A 14,207-nucleotide genomic window follows, 5' to 3' on the forward strand; every position below is an offset into this window, starting at 1 on the left:
ATTATAATCCCGGGACTAATGAGTCCTTAAACCAAACGAGGGGTCGTTTGGTAGAAGGTATAAGCTGGGATATCCCAGCACTAATTTTTATACCATGTTTGGTACAAGGTATAGATTTATCCTAGGATAAATTTATACCTTGTACCAAACATGGTACAAAAATTAGTGCTGGGATATTCCAGCTTATACCTTCTTATCCCACTTATACTGGGATTATTTTATACCATCTTTTAGATGGCATAAAATAATCCCAATAGATGGAATGAGATAAATTAGTCCCAGGATTATAATTTCGACTATCTACCAAACGACCCCTAAGACTTGTAGGAACCTTAAATAGATTGGAAGTACTTATTACCCTTCAGATTATCAATAATTGTTAATGACTGACTTGCTATTCACTTGATTTTTGGATCATAGATGACCGAGTGGCTTATAGGTAGCATTAGAATTGCTACGCTGGCTTTTGTTTATCGAGAGTTTGAATTCCTCTCTTTCTCGTGTTGTATCAATAATTTTATCAAGAATTTAAGTTAGGTCCCTCACCTATTGTTAAATTTTAGTTTTAGTCCTTATGATATTTGACTAAGCATATTTAACCTTTAGTTACTTAAAATATGCACTTTCAATCTATTTATTTGTTATGAACGTTCACAGATTTCCAAAACTATTAATTGTTTCATCATTTAATTACGCATGTGTTATGTCAAACTTGTATTGTTACTTCAATTTAAGGGTAGTTTACTTTTAAAAATAGTTCAAATACAATACAATTCTTACGTAAAGGGACCAAAACACATATTTAATTAATTGAAGGTCAAAATGTTGAGTCATACATCACACCTAGCAAAATAAGAATTTATGAATAATTGAGGGACCAAAAATGTTATTCTCTCTTTAAGTTATAACAATTGATAGTGAAAGATTATTTTACTTTATTAGTAAATTTTAACAAGTAATAGCAAGTTAGTTATCACTTTTTTACCAAAGTAACACAATGCTTATTATTAATTATTATTATTTACGCGTTGTCATTGCATAGAATTAAAACTATAGAATTTAGATTCAATGCACTGTTGATATAAATAATATACACACAATTAGTTCATGAGGTAAAAAGAATTTACAATTAACTATATTTAATATCTTTGTTTTGTAGCCTATAATAAAGTGTAAGTAACCTGTTATAATTAACAGATATATTCATTATTGCCATCGCATATAACTTAAATTATTTCACTTTTGCCAATAAAAAATCGAGAAACATTGGTCTCGATTGATATATGTTATACGGAGATTCATAGAGATATACGTAATTAGCCCCTAATTAAATGGTACTATTCAACGTTCAAAATATCGCAATAATTAAAATCACATAATATATACAACCACCAACAAAATCCACAAAACTAGAAACTTTTAAAGATCTTCTCTTCCTTATTATCTTCTCTATCAGATCTTTCAAGCACAAAATGAAGAATCAGAGTCAGCCGCCATCAATGAAGCTTTGAAGCTTCAATCTGAAATTTAGATTTGCGAAATTAAAATTATTTTTTACTGGGTGTTGTATTCCAAAAGCTTGGGAACTTCTTTAGGAACTTATATCTCAAGTTTGAAATGCTTGTACTAGATCAAATTTCAGATTGAACTTCGAGGTTGGAAAAGAACAATCTCATGTATATCACTTGATATATGTGTGTGTGTAGCATGTCAAATGTCACTCGTAGGTTATATTATCATATAGGTATGTCACTTGTGCGTCATGTATATAATATTGATGAACATGATATACATAGGATACACACAACATATGTATGACATATAATGATGTACGTATAATACATGCACCGTACATTTATAAAACGACGGTGACAACACCCCTTTACGCTACAAAATTCAATTTCCCTCATTTTTCACACATCCTTCGCCACACCACCAGAAATCACTATAACCACTAGTTATTTCACTAGATACGAGTTTCAAACCCGAATAATGGAGTTAGAAGATTTTAACCCGATGCATCTTTAAATCAACAACTCAAATGATTCCCATCCCTGGCAATGAAGTTCAAAGATTTCAACCCAAAGCTTCTTCAAACCAACAACTCAAATGATTTTCAGCTCATTACACATAAAGTTTTCAAGCAAATCTTTTCATGATCGAACATTGAAGCAAATTTATCCATAACTTTCGATCTCTATTGATGACTTAAACAATTTCATCACTGACATAATTTTGAAAGAGAAAGAGACGGAGGAGAAAGAAAATCGGAAGATTGCGAGGGATAAGTTCTACCAAAATTGAAATAAAAAATCAAGAGAGATACATATTCCCTTAAGTTGCTACAAAATGAAAATATCTTGTTATGAATTGTAATTAAAAAAAAATCTATATAAAATGTAATTAAAGTTCCTAAACGGCACATGGTGTAACATTTTCTATATTATAATGAATATATGCTTGCCTAAAATCCACTAGAGAGGTATGAACCTTGAATATATAACCATGATTCCGTGAATGGCTGAACATTCCCAGTACTAATGGATTACTAAAAGGGGTCGCTCGGATTAGGTTGTTAGGTTCCCCTTTTTTTGCAATTTTCTTAGTTAATCATACAATTCTATCTCAGCCCAACTTGATCAGATATATCGGTTATAGAAATTTGTACTCCATCCGTCCCAATTTATGCGGCATTTTAAAAGTCAATTTGACTAATCTTTGAAGCTAAATTATATAGGATTAGATCAACTCAATCATTTTAGAATTAAAATTTTGATATTAAAAAAGTATAAGAAAATTAAAGTATTACAAATTGCAATTCTTCTCATATCAATACGGTGAAAAAATGCATTTGAAAATGCTCAAAGCTTACATAGTTTAAATCTCGAAACGCGAAAAGTGTGAGAGTACAAATTTTGAATGTCTATAAATTTGGTAAAAAGGAGTATTCCAGAGGTTCTCCCCAAAATAACATGCTTTGGACCGACTTTTTATTTTTATTTTTTATTATTACATAAGGGGTAGGGGAAGGGGATTATAATGTGAAGATTTGAACCCTCCCTAACAAAGTGAAAGTTCAAATAGCCAACCAACTGAACTACTAGATCTCTGCTGCTTTGGACCGACTCAATAATAGTGTATAGTACTTCTCTTAATAGTTTCCATTAGGTTTTTATGAATTTAATTCCTTCACTTATTAGTACGCCCACAAATTAAAGGTAGATTTCTTGTGGCTTTGGTTTTCATAGAAGGTCCCAACAAATAACAATAACGAAATTCACAAGCATAAGGTCAATAACGAAATTCACAAGCATAAGGTTAGAATAATCTAACACATTATTCCAAGCGGCAAAGGGCACTTGTCAACCTCCCCCTGTCTTTATATAAATACCTACCTTTTCATTCTTCGTATTAATATATATCAAACAAAACATATTGAATGCTCCCTTTTAGAACAACTCTAAGCTATAAACAAAAAAATATTCCTTTATAAGCTTTCGATATTCTTCTTTCCAAAACCCACAAAAAAAGAAAAAGAAAAAAAGAATTTAATACAAAACCTCTCCCCAAATGGGTTTAAGAGACATTGGAGCAACACTGCCTCCTGGATTTAGATTCTATCCAAGTGATGAAGAATTAGTTTGCCATTATCTTTTCAAGAAAATTGCAAATGAAGAGGTTCTTAAAGGTACTTTAGTGGAAATTGATCTTCATACTTGTGAACCATGGCAGCTTCCTGGTAAGTTTGTCTTCTTATTTTCTCTACCTCTATCTCTTACTCCTCTTTCTATGAATTATTACTCGATGAATTTCGTCGGATATTATACTGTATAGCTCGGTGAGTTAATTTTTAGTATATGTACTATACGTTAAATCTCCTTGACACTGTATGTATATATAATTTTTTATATTTTGATTATTTTTAGTAAAAATTCTAGCTTCGTCTATTCATTCGACCCTTTTCATTCTTGTCTTTGTTTCCACTGACGCCTTCATTTTCTGTTTATATGAAACTTAGAAACGAAAAAGATTACTAGAGATAGAAAATGGAATATGTATTGTCATGATTAGATGAAAAAGTTGCAAAAAAGTGGCTTTAACGGATGTTTTTTCTTGAATTCTTTATGGTAAAAAAGAAAGAGAGATACTTTTTTTTAACATGGGAAGATAATGCTAAACTATAACAAGATTATGATTCTGCATCTGCCACTTTTTTCTTTTTTAGTATGTATCTTTCAACGTCTTTAGGCCTTTTTATTTTTTTTTCTTTGCTGCTGTCTCCTGAATGAGTACTATGGAGATTTGAAGAAGATAAGACTGAAAGAAAATGATGGTTGCTTTCTGGAGTAAATAAACATAAAGTCAGGTTTTATTGGAATCGGTTCACATGTAGAATATGCGGAAATTTAGCTTTAAACTAGGAGATTTCTCTGCAAGAAAGTGGATAGAGAAGAAAAGATGTTTTACACAAAAACTTTTTTGCTCCATTTAATTATGTGCACAATCTTTTTATCAATCCGTTAAAAAAATAACATATTTTTATATTTAAAAATATTTAATTTTAAAATTTTCATTTTATTCTGCATGACATGCTTTTTTTAGTAATATCACAGTTTCAAAAGTTGTTATTTCCTTTCTTAAGCATCGTACATAGCTAATCAACCACTGTCAAATAAATTATACTTAAATTATAATAATAGAGAGAGCTCATCTTTATATATGCCTCCTTTTATAAATTACTAGTAATTTACTTTTTTTACTTTCTATTTTCTTATATAGATCTTTAGATAGTTTTCAATCTCTGAAAAGGAATTCACCTTCTAAATACATTGTTCATCCATAAATTAAGAATAACGTTTATATGATATATAAAATAATTTAGTTTTACGCTTGGGAGTTCAGAATTTTCTGTTCATGCATGTTAAACGCTTCATGATAAATCAATTTCACTTATTTCAAAATTTTCCCAGACCCTACTTGTGGGAATATACTGGGTGTGTTGTTTCTATTCCAAAATTTATATATGAAGGTATGAATTACAATTGTGACGCAGGATAATCGTTTTCTTTCTAAAGAAGGTATGAAGGTATGATATGCTTGTCTGATAGAATTACATGCTGTTGAGCGATACGGACGTTTCTTTGAAAATTCTTTTGAAAGACATATGAAAAGGCCCGGCATACTAACGTAAGAAAAGAGAATTTAGGTTTTTCTATCCGACAATAAATTTCATGATTTTGAAACAAATTATTAGTTGCTCAAATAATTGAGATAATCTACATGCATGAGATTTATATCACCCCATAGTACTCCCTCCTCTCTCTCAATTAATGTGCCTTATTATTCTCTTTACTCGTTTATTAAAACAAAAACATCTTTCTATATTTAATAAATTTTTTAATTTTAATATTCTCATTTTTTCTTTAGGGGAACTTCCTTATAGGAATAACATGTCATTTTTTAAGACCTCATGATTAAAAAAAAAATCATAAGTTATAATACATATTTTTAATTCAGATCATAAGATGCAAAAATCTATATTTGCATACTGTGTTGTCAATGTTGTGAGAAAGTGAGAGGGGTCTACTTCCATTGAGACAATTCATTTGGCACCTTACTTCCCATAATATTATTTCTTCATATCTCATTAATTTTCTCTTGCACGTATAGTTAATTGATAATCACAAAACGACGAACCATCACGTGTAAGTAGATGAATTAAATGTTTCGCAATATAATTTGATGACTGGATTTTGTTAATTAAAGAAAACGAAATAATTGTATAAATTAGAAAGCCTAATTAAGTTCTTACTATAACTCCTAATTTTATTGGTTAAGATTGTATTAGGTGGGACATGATGAAAGTTTTATATTGGATTGCCCACCATCTAAATAATTCGACTATTGGGAAGAAAAGGTTAAAACCCTTTTTCCATTCTTTCCTATGAACTTTCTCAAAAGGCTTATCCAAAGAGGAAACATGCTAAGAGAATCTATTGTGACTAATACCCAACTTGCTGCGTCACTTTAGCTAATAGTTGCATTGGGTTTCACAATAATACAAATTATACTTTCCTCTCTCTGTCCTTTACGGGAATTCAAACATATAATTTTTTATTTTTTTGAAAAATAATTTACAAATTTATAACCTACGTAAAAGTACTATAAGTCACAATAATTAATAATTTAAAATACTTAAATGACATATGAATAAATCGCGGTCAAAGATCTTCTTATTTGACTTTCGAAATCGGACTTGTATCACATATATTAGGACAGAGGAAGTAATACATATCAAAATATATTGTTAAAAAAAATTATACCGGTACGGTATTGTTCGAATCAACTTGTACAAAAGCACAGTTAATTAATATCATGCTTAATTATGTTTTTAGTTGTCGTGTGCACCTCTTACCTTACTTCAGACAGTTATATCAGAGCAAAGAGAAGTCCTGCAATCAAATCTCACGCTACCCATTATCAAAAAGAATTTTCACGTGTTTGACTCATAAAAAAAAAATTAGGTCCGCATGTGAGTAAGCGTGTTGAGAATATAATTAATTAATTAATAAAAATGTGTTCTCTCTAACAACTTAAACTTTTGAATGAGACACTCCAACATGACTGATCTAATTATTACTCCTATGTATCAATCTAATCTCCTCCTTGTTTTCTTGAAATCTCCCATTTTCTATCATATCGTAGTACTAATATATTCTTATCTTATGTTGATTGATGTTTTTGTTAAATTAGATGTGGCAAAGCTCAACTCGAGTGAATGGTACTTCTTCAGCTTTCGAGATCGGAAATATGCTACTGGTTTTCGTACAAATCGCGCCACAACTTCAGGTTATTGGAAAGCCACAGGCAAAGATCGGACGGTGCTAGATCCTCGAACTCGTACTATCGTAGGGATGAGAAAAACTCTAGTTTTCTACATGAATAGAGCTCCTCACGGAATAAAAACTGGATGGATCATGCATGAATTTCGACTGGAAAATCCACATATACCCCCTAAGGTAACTTTTTTTCTTCTCATGCACTATATTTCTCTCGAATTTAAGTTTATCTTCTAGCAGTATGAAATTTTACACATCACCAACATCATAAAGAATTTTTACATTATCAGGTTCCATGTAACTGATAACTTGCATTTTCTTTCAAAATCATAAATTTCTACCTTGTTGAGAAAGTTTATCTTTAGTTATCTTTGAATTGAACTGATAACATAAAAGTTTATTCTCACTGTCTATGTATATAGGTTAATCTACCAATAAGTTGTCCATCCTATTTTTTAGGCTTCTCTTCTTTGTATTAATTTAGACACGTACTTCTCTCTTTACATTTTGTTTCATTTACATACGATGTCATCAGTTTTCTTAGGCTGGTAAATCAACCTTTTATTTTATTCATTTGCTTTCAATGAAACGAATCTTAATGTTGTTGAAAAATCATAACTCTATATATGATTTGATTAAGATTTGAAAAGATTCAGCCACATGTAATATATAATGATGGGACAACAAAGGCTTTTCATCATATTAGAACATAGGGAGGGGCAGAGCCAAGATTCTAAACTTATGAGGTCGGAATTTTAATAAATTAAAAATTTGTAATATTACAATAAATTTCTTAAGACAAATACATAATTTGAACCAAAGCTATACTGGTTGACCGAATTTGTAGCCGACACTCCAGCTCTGCCGTGGACACATAGGCATATCAAGATTGAAACAATTTTTACGTGACAAGTGACAAAATCTATGCAAAAGAAACTTCATAGAAACCTCCTAGCTGAAACGGGGGGAACAATAAGTTATGGGCAAAAGAATGGCTGCTTGCTAGATTTTAGCTACATCAGAGTAAATCTAAAAACCGTTTCTTACCTAGCATATAAAACACCTAACGACATTACTAAATTTGTGTCATACGTCTATGATGATTGAACAGGAAGATTGGGTGCTATGTCGAGTATTTCACAAAGCTAAAGCTGAGAACAACAGTAACAACAACAACAATAACATACTCAGCCCACATAACATGTACGAGGTTGGTGTCAACTCTCCTCCCACTATGGACCAGTCCCATGTGTTGACTTATGGCGGCCATCGCCCTATGGCGGGGGGCGCCTTTTCCCAACGCCCAGCTGGCCATCAAAGCCAGCTGGCAAACAACCAAAGCAGCTATCTTCAGTTAATGTCTCAAGAAATGAACAAATCGAACGATCAAATGGCTGAGGATGATGAGTACGGGTTCTTGTTGGGCATGAATTTTGAAGATCCAAATTTACAAGACGGAGGAGTGGATTCGAGCATTGGGGATATGAAATTTGATGATGGAAACAGCTTGATTTTTATCTAAATTGTTGATGATTGATTATTGTTAGTAGGATTAAACAACAAAAACATTAAAAAAAAAAAAAACAATGTGTTGAATTTGCGTAGATGCCTTAGTGTTTGCTTGTGGGGTAATATTCTTGTATGTTTGATGGGATGATTTTTTTTTTGTTTTTTTTTTTCTCCTTCACTAGATATACATATGTATAGATAGATTGATTAGACTCAGATGTATCTATCGTTGATAATTATTTGTATGTTACTTTGACTTTTGTGTAAATTAGTAAATAGTAATATTCTTCTTGTTTCCCTTCCCCTAGCTGGAAACGGCAGGAATATATTTTTTCGTGATATTGTTAGGTTTTCTTTTTTATGGATCCGAGACTTCGTGGATTTGCCTCTTCGATTTGAAAGAGATTTTCCACACAATTGTTTGTGTCTCTTAGAATTGATATTTTTGCCTTTTCCATACTTTCTAAGCACACTTATTATATTTGTTGCCACCATTAGTTTATGCTTGAGTTTGTTTACTCCTCATAATTCAAATATATTGGGTGTTTTTTCCAGCTCTGTGATCTATTTTTATCTCCAAAAAAATATGTCTATTTCTGTCCAAAGTTCTCCACCTCAAGATTATATAAAAAGCTCAAATTTTATACTACTAGCATTCACGTATATTAATTGCAATGTCCTGGAATTCTATTATTGTTGATGTAGAAAAGTTCAACAGCATATATTTTCATCAGGGCATATGGAATGAAAAGTGGCATATTTCAGTCCCACGGTTGGGCCACAATTTGGATGGAAGATCTAGTTCAAGTTTGGGAGCTGGCAAATCATATCATAGGTTACAATCAAAAGAAAAGGCTCATGACGGGAATGGAATTATTTTATCAAAATTAAAGCTTACCACCTTGGGCATTGTTATATTGAATTCTCTGTCAGAAAATTATATTGTGCATGCATAGGTAAAATCTCTTTTATTACCTGTTGAATCCTGCTAAAACAAGAAAATTAGCTTTTACTTCAGTAGCATCTCGGGTTCAAGAAAATATATTAGGCCATGAATTTGACTTCCAACTGTAACATTTCATTACTCCCTACGTCTCAATTTATGAGATATAATTTGAATAAACACAAAGTTTAAGAAAGAAGGGAAGACTTTTGAAACTTGTGGTCTAAAACAAGTCATAGATACTTGTGTGACTGTAAATCATTTCATTAAGGGTAAAAGGGGAAGTTTTAAGTGAAATTATTTCTAAATATAGAAATGTATCATTCTTTTTGGGACAAACTAAAAAGGAAAATGTATCACATAAATTGAGAAAGAGGGAGTAGTATTTTTTTGGTTTCCTTTTTTTTTCTTTTTCTGATCCTTCCCCTGGCACTAATACTTAAAGTCTACTCGCTACGTTTACTTTTACTTGTCCACTATACTTAAAATATATTTTCACTTTTACTTGTCACTTTTAACATATTAAAAGCAAAAACATAATTTTTCATGTTTTGTGCTTAGCATTAATTACTTATTTATTCCCCAAATTATTTCTCAAGATCAAAGACTAAACATCGATTAATATAGGTATTATGGTAAAATAGTCATATCAAATATTGTTTCCCAAAGGATGTGGAAAGTCCAAACTGGACAAGTAAATTAAAAGTGAATGGAGAGAGTATTAGAGTTTGTCCATGAGAATCACTTTTTTCCAGAAATGTTTTTCACTTTATTTGAAAATCAGCGTTTGGCCATGAAAATTCCAGTTGTATTTGGAATTTGGAAACACCTAAATACATTTTTTCACCTTTTTCACTTGCAATACGTTCAAAAAACCAAATATTTTTTATAAAAACTATAACCAAACACAACTCATCTTCAACTCCAACTTTAAAATTCCAAATAAAGTGAAAAGTATTTAGTTTTCAAGGCCAAACGCCTACTAAATATTAGATCCCGGTTCAGTTTTATGAGTGTTTATGGACTTATAAAAGTCAAAGTTAAATATGGGCCTGGATCTAACTCAGTCCATGGGCCCTTAAAAACATTATTATTATTCGGTGATCAGGCTTAAGCAAATTCAACACATTGGGTGCAATGAGCTGGCTCTGGAATAAGACATTTACCAGAGTTTAACTATGGGCCCAAAACTTTTGAACTTGTGAAAGAGGTCTGATTCCAACTTTCAAATACTTTTTGCAATCACATAGGGCTCGTTTGGTACGAGGGATAAGGATAAATAATCTCGGGATTATATTTGAGATGAGTTTATCTCACGTTTGGTTGGGATAAAATCGCAATATAACTAATCCCGGGATTGTAGTGTTATTTTATCCCTGTAGGAGGGTGGAATAACTAATATCGGGATAACTTATCCCAGGATATGTTATCCTGGGATAACTTGTTTCCAACCAAACAACCCCATAATATCATTGATTCCTCTATAACAGGGGAAATTTCATGCACCAATGGGTAAACGAAGGGCAAATTTAAGATAAATACAGGTGTAAAGTTGAACATCTTCTCCATGATTTATATTAGTTGTGAGTTGTACAGTTGTACCTCCTTCACCATTATTACTAGCTAATGTAAAAGCAATTATAGTTTATTATAAGCTACCTTATTAATTTCTCATTTACACAGCATAGATTGCTGAAGCATATGGTATATATACTTGGAGCAGGATCAAAATTAAAAGAATTGAAATCAATATGGTCCAAGTACATTGGATGAATTAGACTTTAACAAATTAATAGCTGTAGTCTACTTTAACAACTTAGTTCTAGTGTACCTACGGACTAGGGTAAATACACATGACACAACAACCACAGTAAAAATCTAGTCAGTACTAAAAAAACATACTCCCTCCCTCCAAAAAAGATCGTTCTAGTTTGATTTGACACGAAATTTAAAAAATAAAAGGAGATTTTTGAAATGTGTGGTTCAAAACAAATCTTAGATATTTGTGTGGCTGTAAATCATCTCATAAAGTTAAATTATTTCTAAATATAGAAATGTATCAATCTTTTTTAAATAAATTAATAAGAAAAGTAGAACAATCTTTTTGGGACAGAGGGAGTAGTACTATAATTTTTCACTAGCTGTCTCCTACTCCTTCCCATTTCCAAAACTGAACTATTAATTTTCTTACAACCCCTAAAAATAATTTTCTGACGCTGTCACTACTTGTTTTAGCCAATGAGGATCTCGACAATTTCAATTAATGGCACAAAAAAGGAATTGCACCTACGTTATTTGGTGTATTACTGGTACCATTACTACGTTCATTATTGAAGAATAATAGTACTTCTTATTTAAACAGACAAGAACCACGTTGTTGCTTGTAAGGCCCATTTTTTTTTTTTTTAATGTACATTCAATGAGGTCCTATAATTCCTTGTGTAGTTTGTAGTGTTGAAATGAAAATTATAAGGAGACTTTAAGGGCACGTTTGTCCATGAGAATTATTCACTTTTTTCCGAAATATTTTTTCACTTTTTTCATTTTATAGAGTTTGGCCATAAAAATTTCAAATATAACTTGAAGTTGTATTTGGAATTTGAAAAACAACCAAAATTTATTTTTCACTTTTTTTTTCTCCACTTTTTTCACTTTCAATACATTCAAACAATCAAATATTCTTTGCAAAACTATAACCAAACGCAACTCTATCTCCAACTCCAACTCCAAAATATCAAATAAAATGAAAATATTTGATTTTCATGGCCAAACGCCTACTAAAGAGTTTCAGTAATACTTATACCGAACTCAATTGGGATAAATAATAGGGGAAATAGCTTTACGCGGACAATACATTTAACAGTCTAACTATAACCTTTATTTCATTTTTCTAATTAATTGATATACTAATGATAACATTATGAACTTTTATGATATAATACCGTATATCTCTTTTTTTCTTGTGCATCATAACCAAAAAATATTCATTAGATAATCCAATGATTATTATCCTTTACAATGCCTGTTTTATAATTCATGTATACGTTTATTCACTAACTAAGCTGTCTCTAATTTATCTCAGTTAATGTAATTATTTGTTAAAGTTACACAGCACATAACTAATGTATTTTATAAAAAAACATTTGCAAGTTTTCATAAAAAATAAAAAAAGAAAGAAAGAAAGAAGAAATCCATGAACAAAAATAGTACTCTATGCATCTCAATTTATGCGAGACTCTTTTTCTGTTAGTCAGTAAAAATAAGAAAGACATTTTTCTATATTTGGTAATATTTTAAATTTTAAAATATCAATTTTACCTTTTATAGAATAATTTATAACCACACAAATATCTATATATTAATTTAAATAAGAAATTTCAATATTTTTTTTTGTTTTTTAGATTTCGTATTCAGTCAAATACCATCACATATAGAGGTATCAATGGTTCAGCTCGGCTCGTTTTATTATTTTATAAAACTTATACCATGTCAAATTTTCAGTTATATTATTTTGTATGTATAACCAAAATTAGGCTTTTCGAAATCGTCCCAAATATCTCGGTCTCTTTTCGATATTGGTATGATTTGGTTATTTTTGATATCTTTTTGAAATGTTATATATATGAGTGTCACAAGCAAAGTTAGAATACGACACCATGCATATTTATATAGGACTTTAGGAAAAACTCTCTAGACGTTTGTACTATTTAAAAGGCGATAAATCAACGGAACATGAAAGATGATTCATCCCACTATTCTACAATAGTACAAAACAAAAAGGACAAAGACAATGAATTTAAATCGCGCGAGTGAAAAAATATTACTAATCAAGATGAAGCTCATGAACTAAGTATCCCAAGGTAATGATTCAATAAGAGAAAACATGCATAGAAAAGATACTTAATACCTTCTGACTTGTTTCTCAATATTGGTGGAATACCTCGTGATTTACGACTCAAGACATTAGAACTAATTTAGCTTCAATATGAATAGCAAAACTGTTTTTGGAATCTTGAGTGTTCCTTATCTGTTGGCTTTTTGGTGTTTCTATCACCCCCACCGGCCACCCCCCACACCTAGTCCAAGGAAATTTTTAATGTTTTGTAACTTTTAAACTTGATATAAAAAAATATTTTACACATGTAAATTCATTCCCCACTTAAGTCATCCCTTTACTAAAGAGTTCTTGCCATCTCAAATAAAATCTGGATACGGTTCGGTATTTTTCCGATTTAGTTTTGTAAAATAAAAAATTTATCTTAATTATTCATTACGATTATAAATGTATATGAAAACCTATAATTTTATCAAAAGAAACCTAATAATTGATTCGATCAGTTCAATCTATTTTGCAAGAGCCATTGAGACCCCTACATGGACATACATTGGATCGGACGGAGTACGTACTAAAAGTACCATTGAAGTATGTGGTGCAAGGGATGAGACTGATCCTCTCTTAAAAAGATGTCTTGAATTCGAGTTTTAAATATAAAAAAATTCTTGAAGGGAGTGCTTCATCGAATGGGTTCTACGCGGCATGTATCCGTATGAATCGGGCTTGGGTACGAATATCACACCGAATTGCGAACCGAAAAAAAAAAACAAAAAAAAGTACAAAACCTAAAAATCACCGCTCAAAGCGGAAGGAGCAGAGGGACCCACGAATCTCAGTGTGTTAGCAATTTGGCCATTTTGGGGGTTTGGAATGAACGTGGGTTTTGCTTAGTTTTGATTTGGACGATACAATGGGTTTTGTTTCTACGGTCCACATAGCCGTGGGTCCTCCAGTTTTGTACTGAAGTAGTAGAGTCTTAGACTCTAAATATGATACATTGAATTGCATTGCACCTTAACCGAAAAATCGAAAAGGGGCCCGCACCACCCAAACGATTAGCTAGCGTTTGGACATAAATTTA

The 14,207-nt window shown here is 31.3% G+C and overlaps 1 protein-coding gene across 1 annotated transcript; it reads left to right on the plus strand.

Annotated features, from left to right (window-relative positions):
* Positions 1–3,357: 3,357 nt before the first annotated feature.
* On the plus strand, positions 3,358–8,689 carry LOC132611098 (NAC domain-containing protein 21/22-like). Its single transcript, XM_060325510.1, has 3 exons — positions 3,358–3,739; positions 6,754–7,019; positions 7,951–8,689. The coding sequence occupies exons 1-3, from the start codon at positions 3,571–3,573 to the stop codon at positions 8,359–8,361; spliced, it is 846 nt and encodes a 281-aa protein (XP_060181493.1). The 5' UTR covers positions 3,358–3,570; the 3' UTR covers positions 8,362–8,689.
* Positions 8,690–14,207: the final 5,518 nt, after the last annotated feature.

This window comes from Lycium barbarum, chromosome 9, assembly GCF_019175385.1.
Source record: "Lycium barbarum isolate Lr01 chromosome 9, ASM1917538v2, whole genome shotgun sequence".
Lineage (NCBI taxonomy): Eukaryota > Viridiplantae > Streptophyta > Magnoliopsida > Solanales > Solanaceae > Lycium > Lycium barbarum.

Bases quoted from the DNA above. Each gene is read 5' to 3' on its own strand.
- LOC132611098 (XM_060325510.1), top strand. From the start codon at position 3,571: ATGGGTTTAAGAGACATTGGAGCAACACTGCCTCCTGGATTTAGATTC. The intron at 3,740-6,753 runs GTAAGTTTGTCT...TTGTTAAATTAG, and splicing joins TGAACCATGGCAGCTTCCTG to ATGTGGCAAAGCTCAACTCG. The intron at 7,020-7,950 runs GTAACTTTTTTT...ATGATTGAACAG, and splicing joins ATCCACATATACCCCCTAAG to GAAGATTGGGTGCTATGTCG.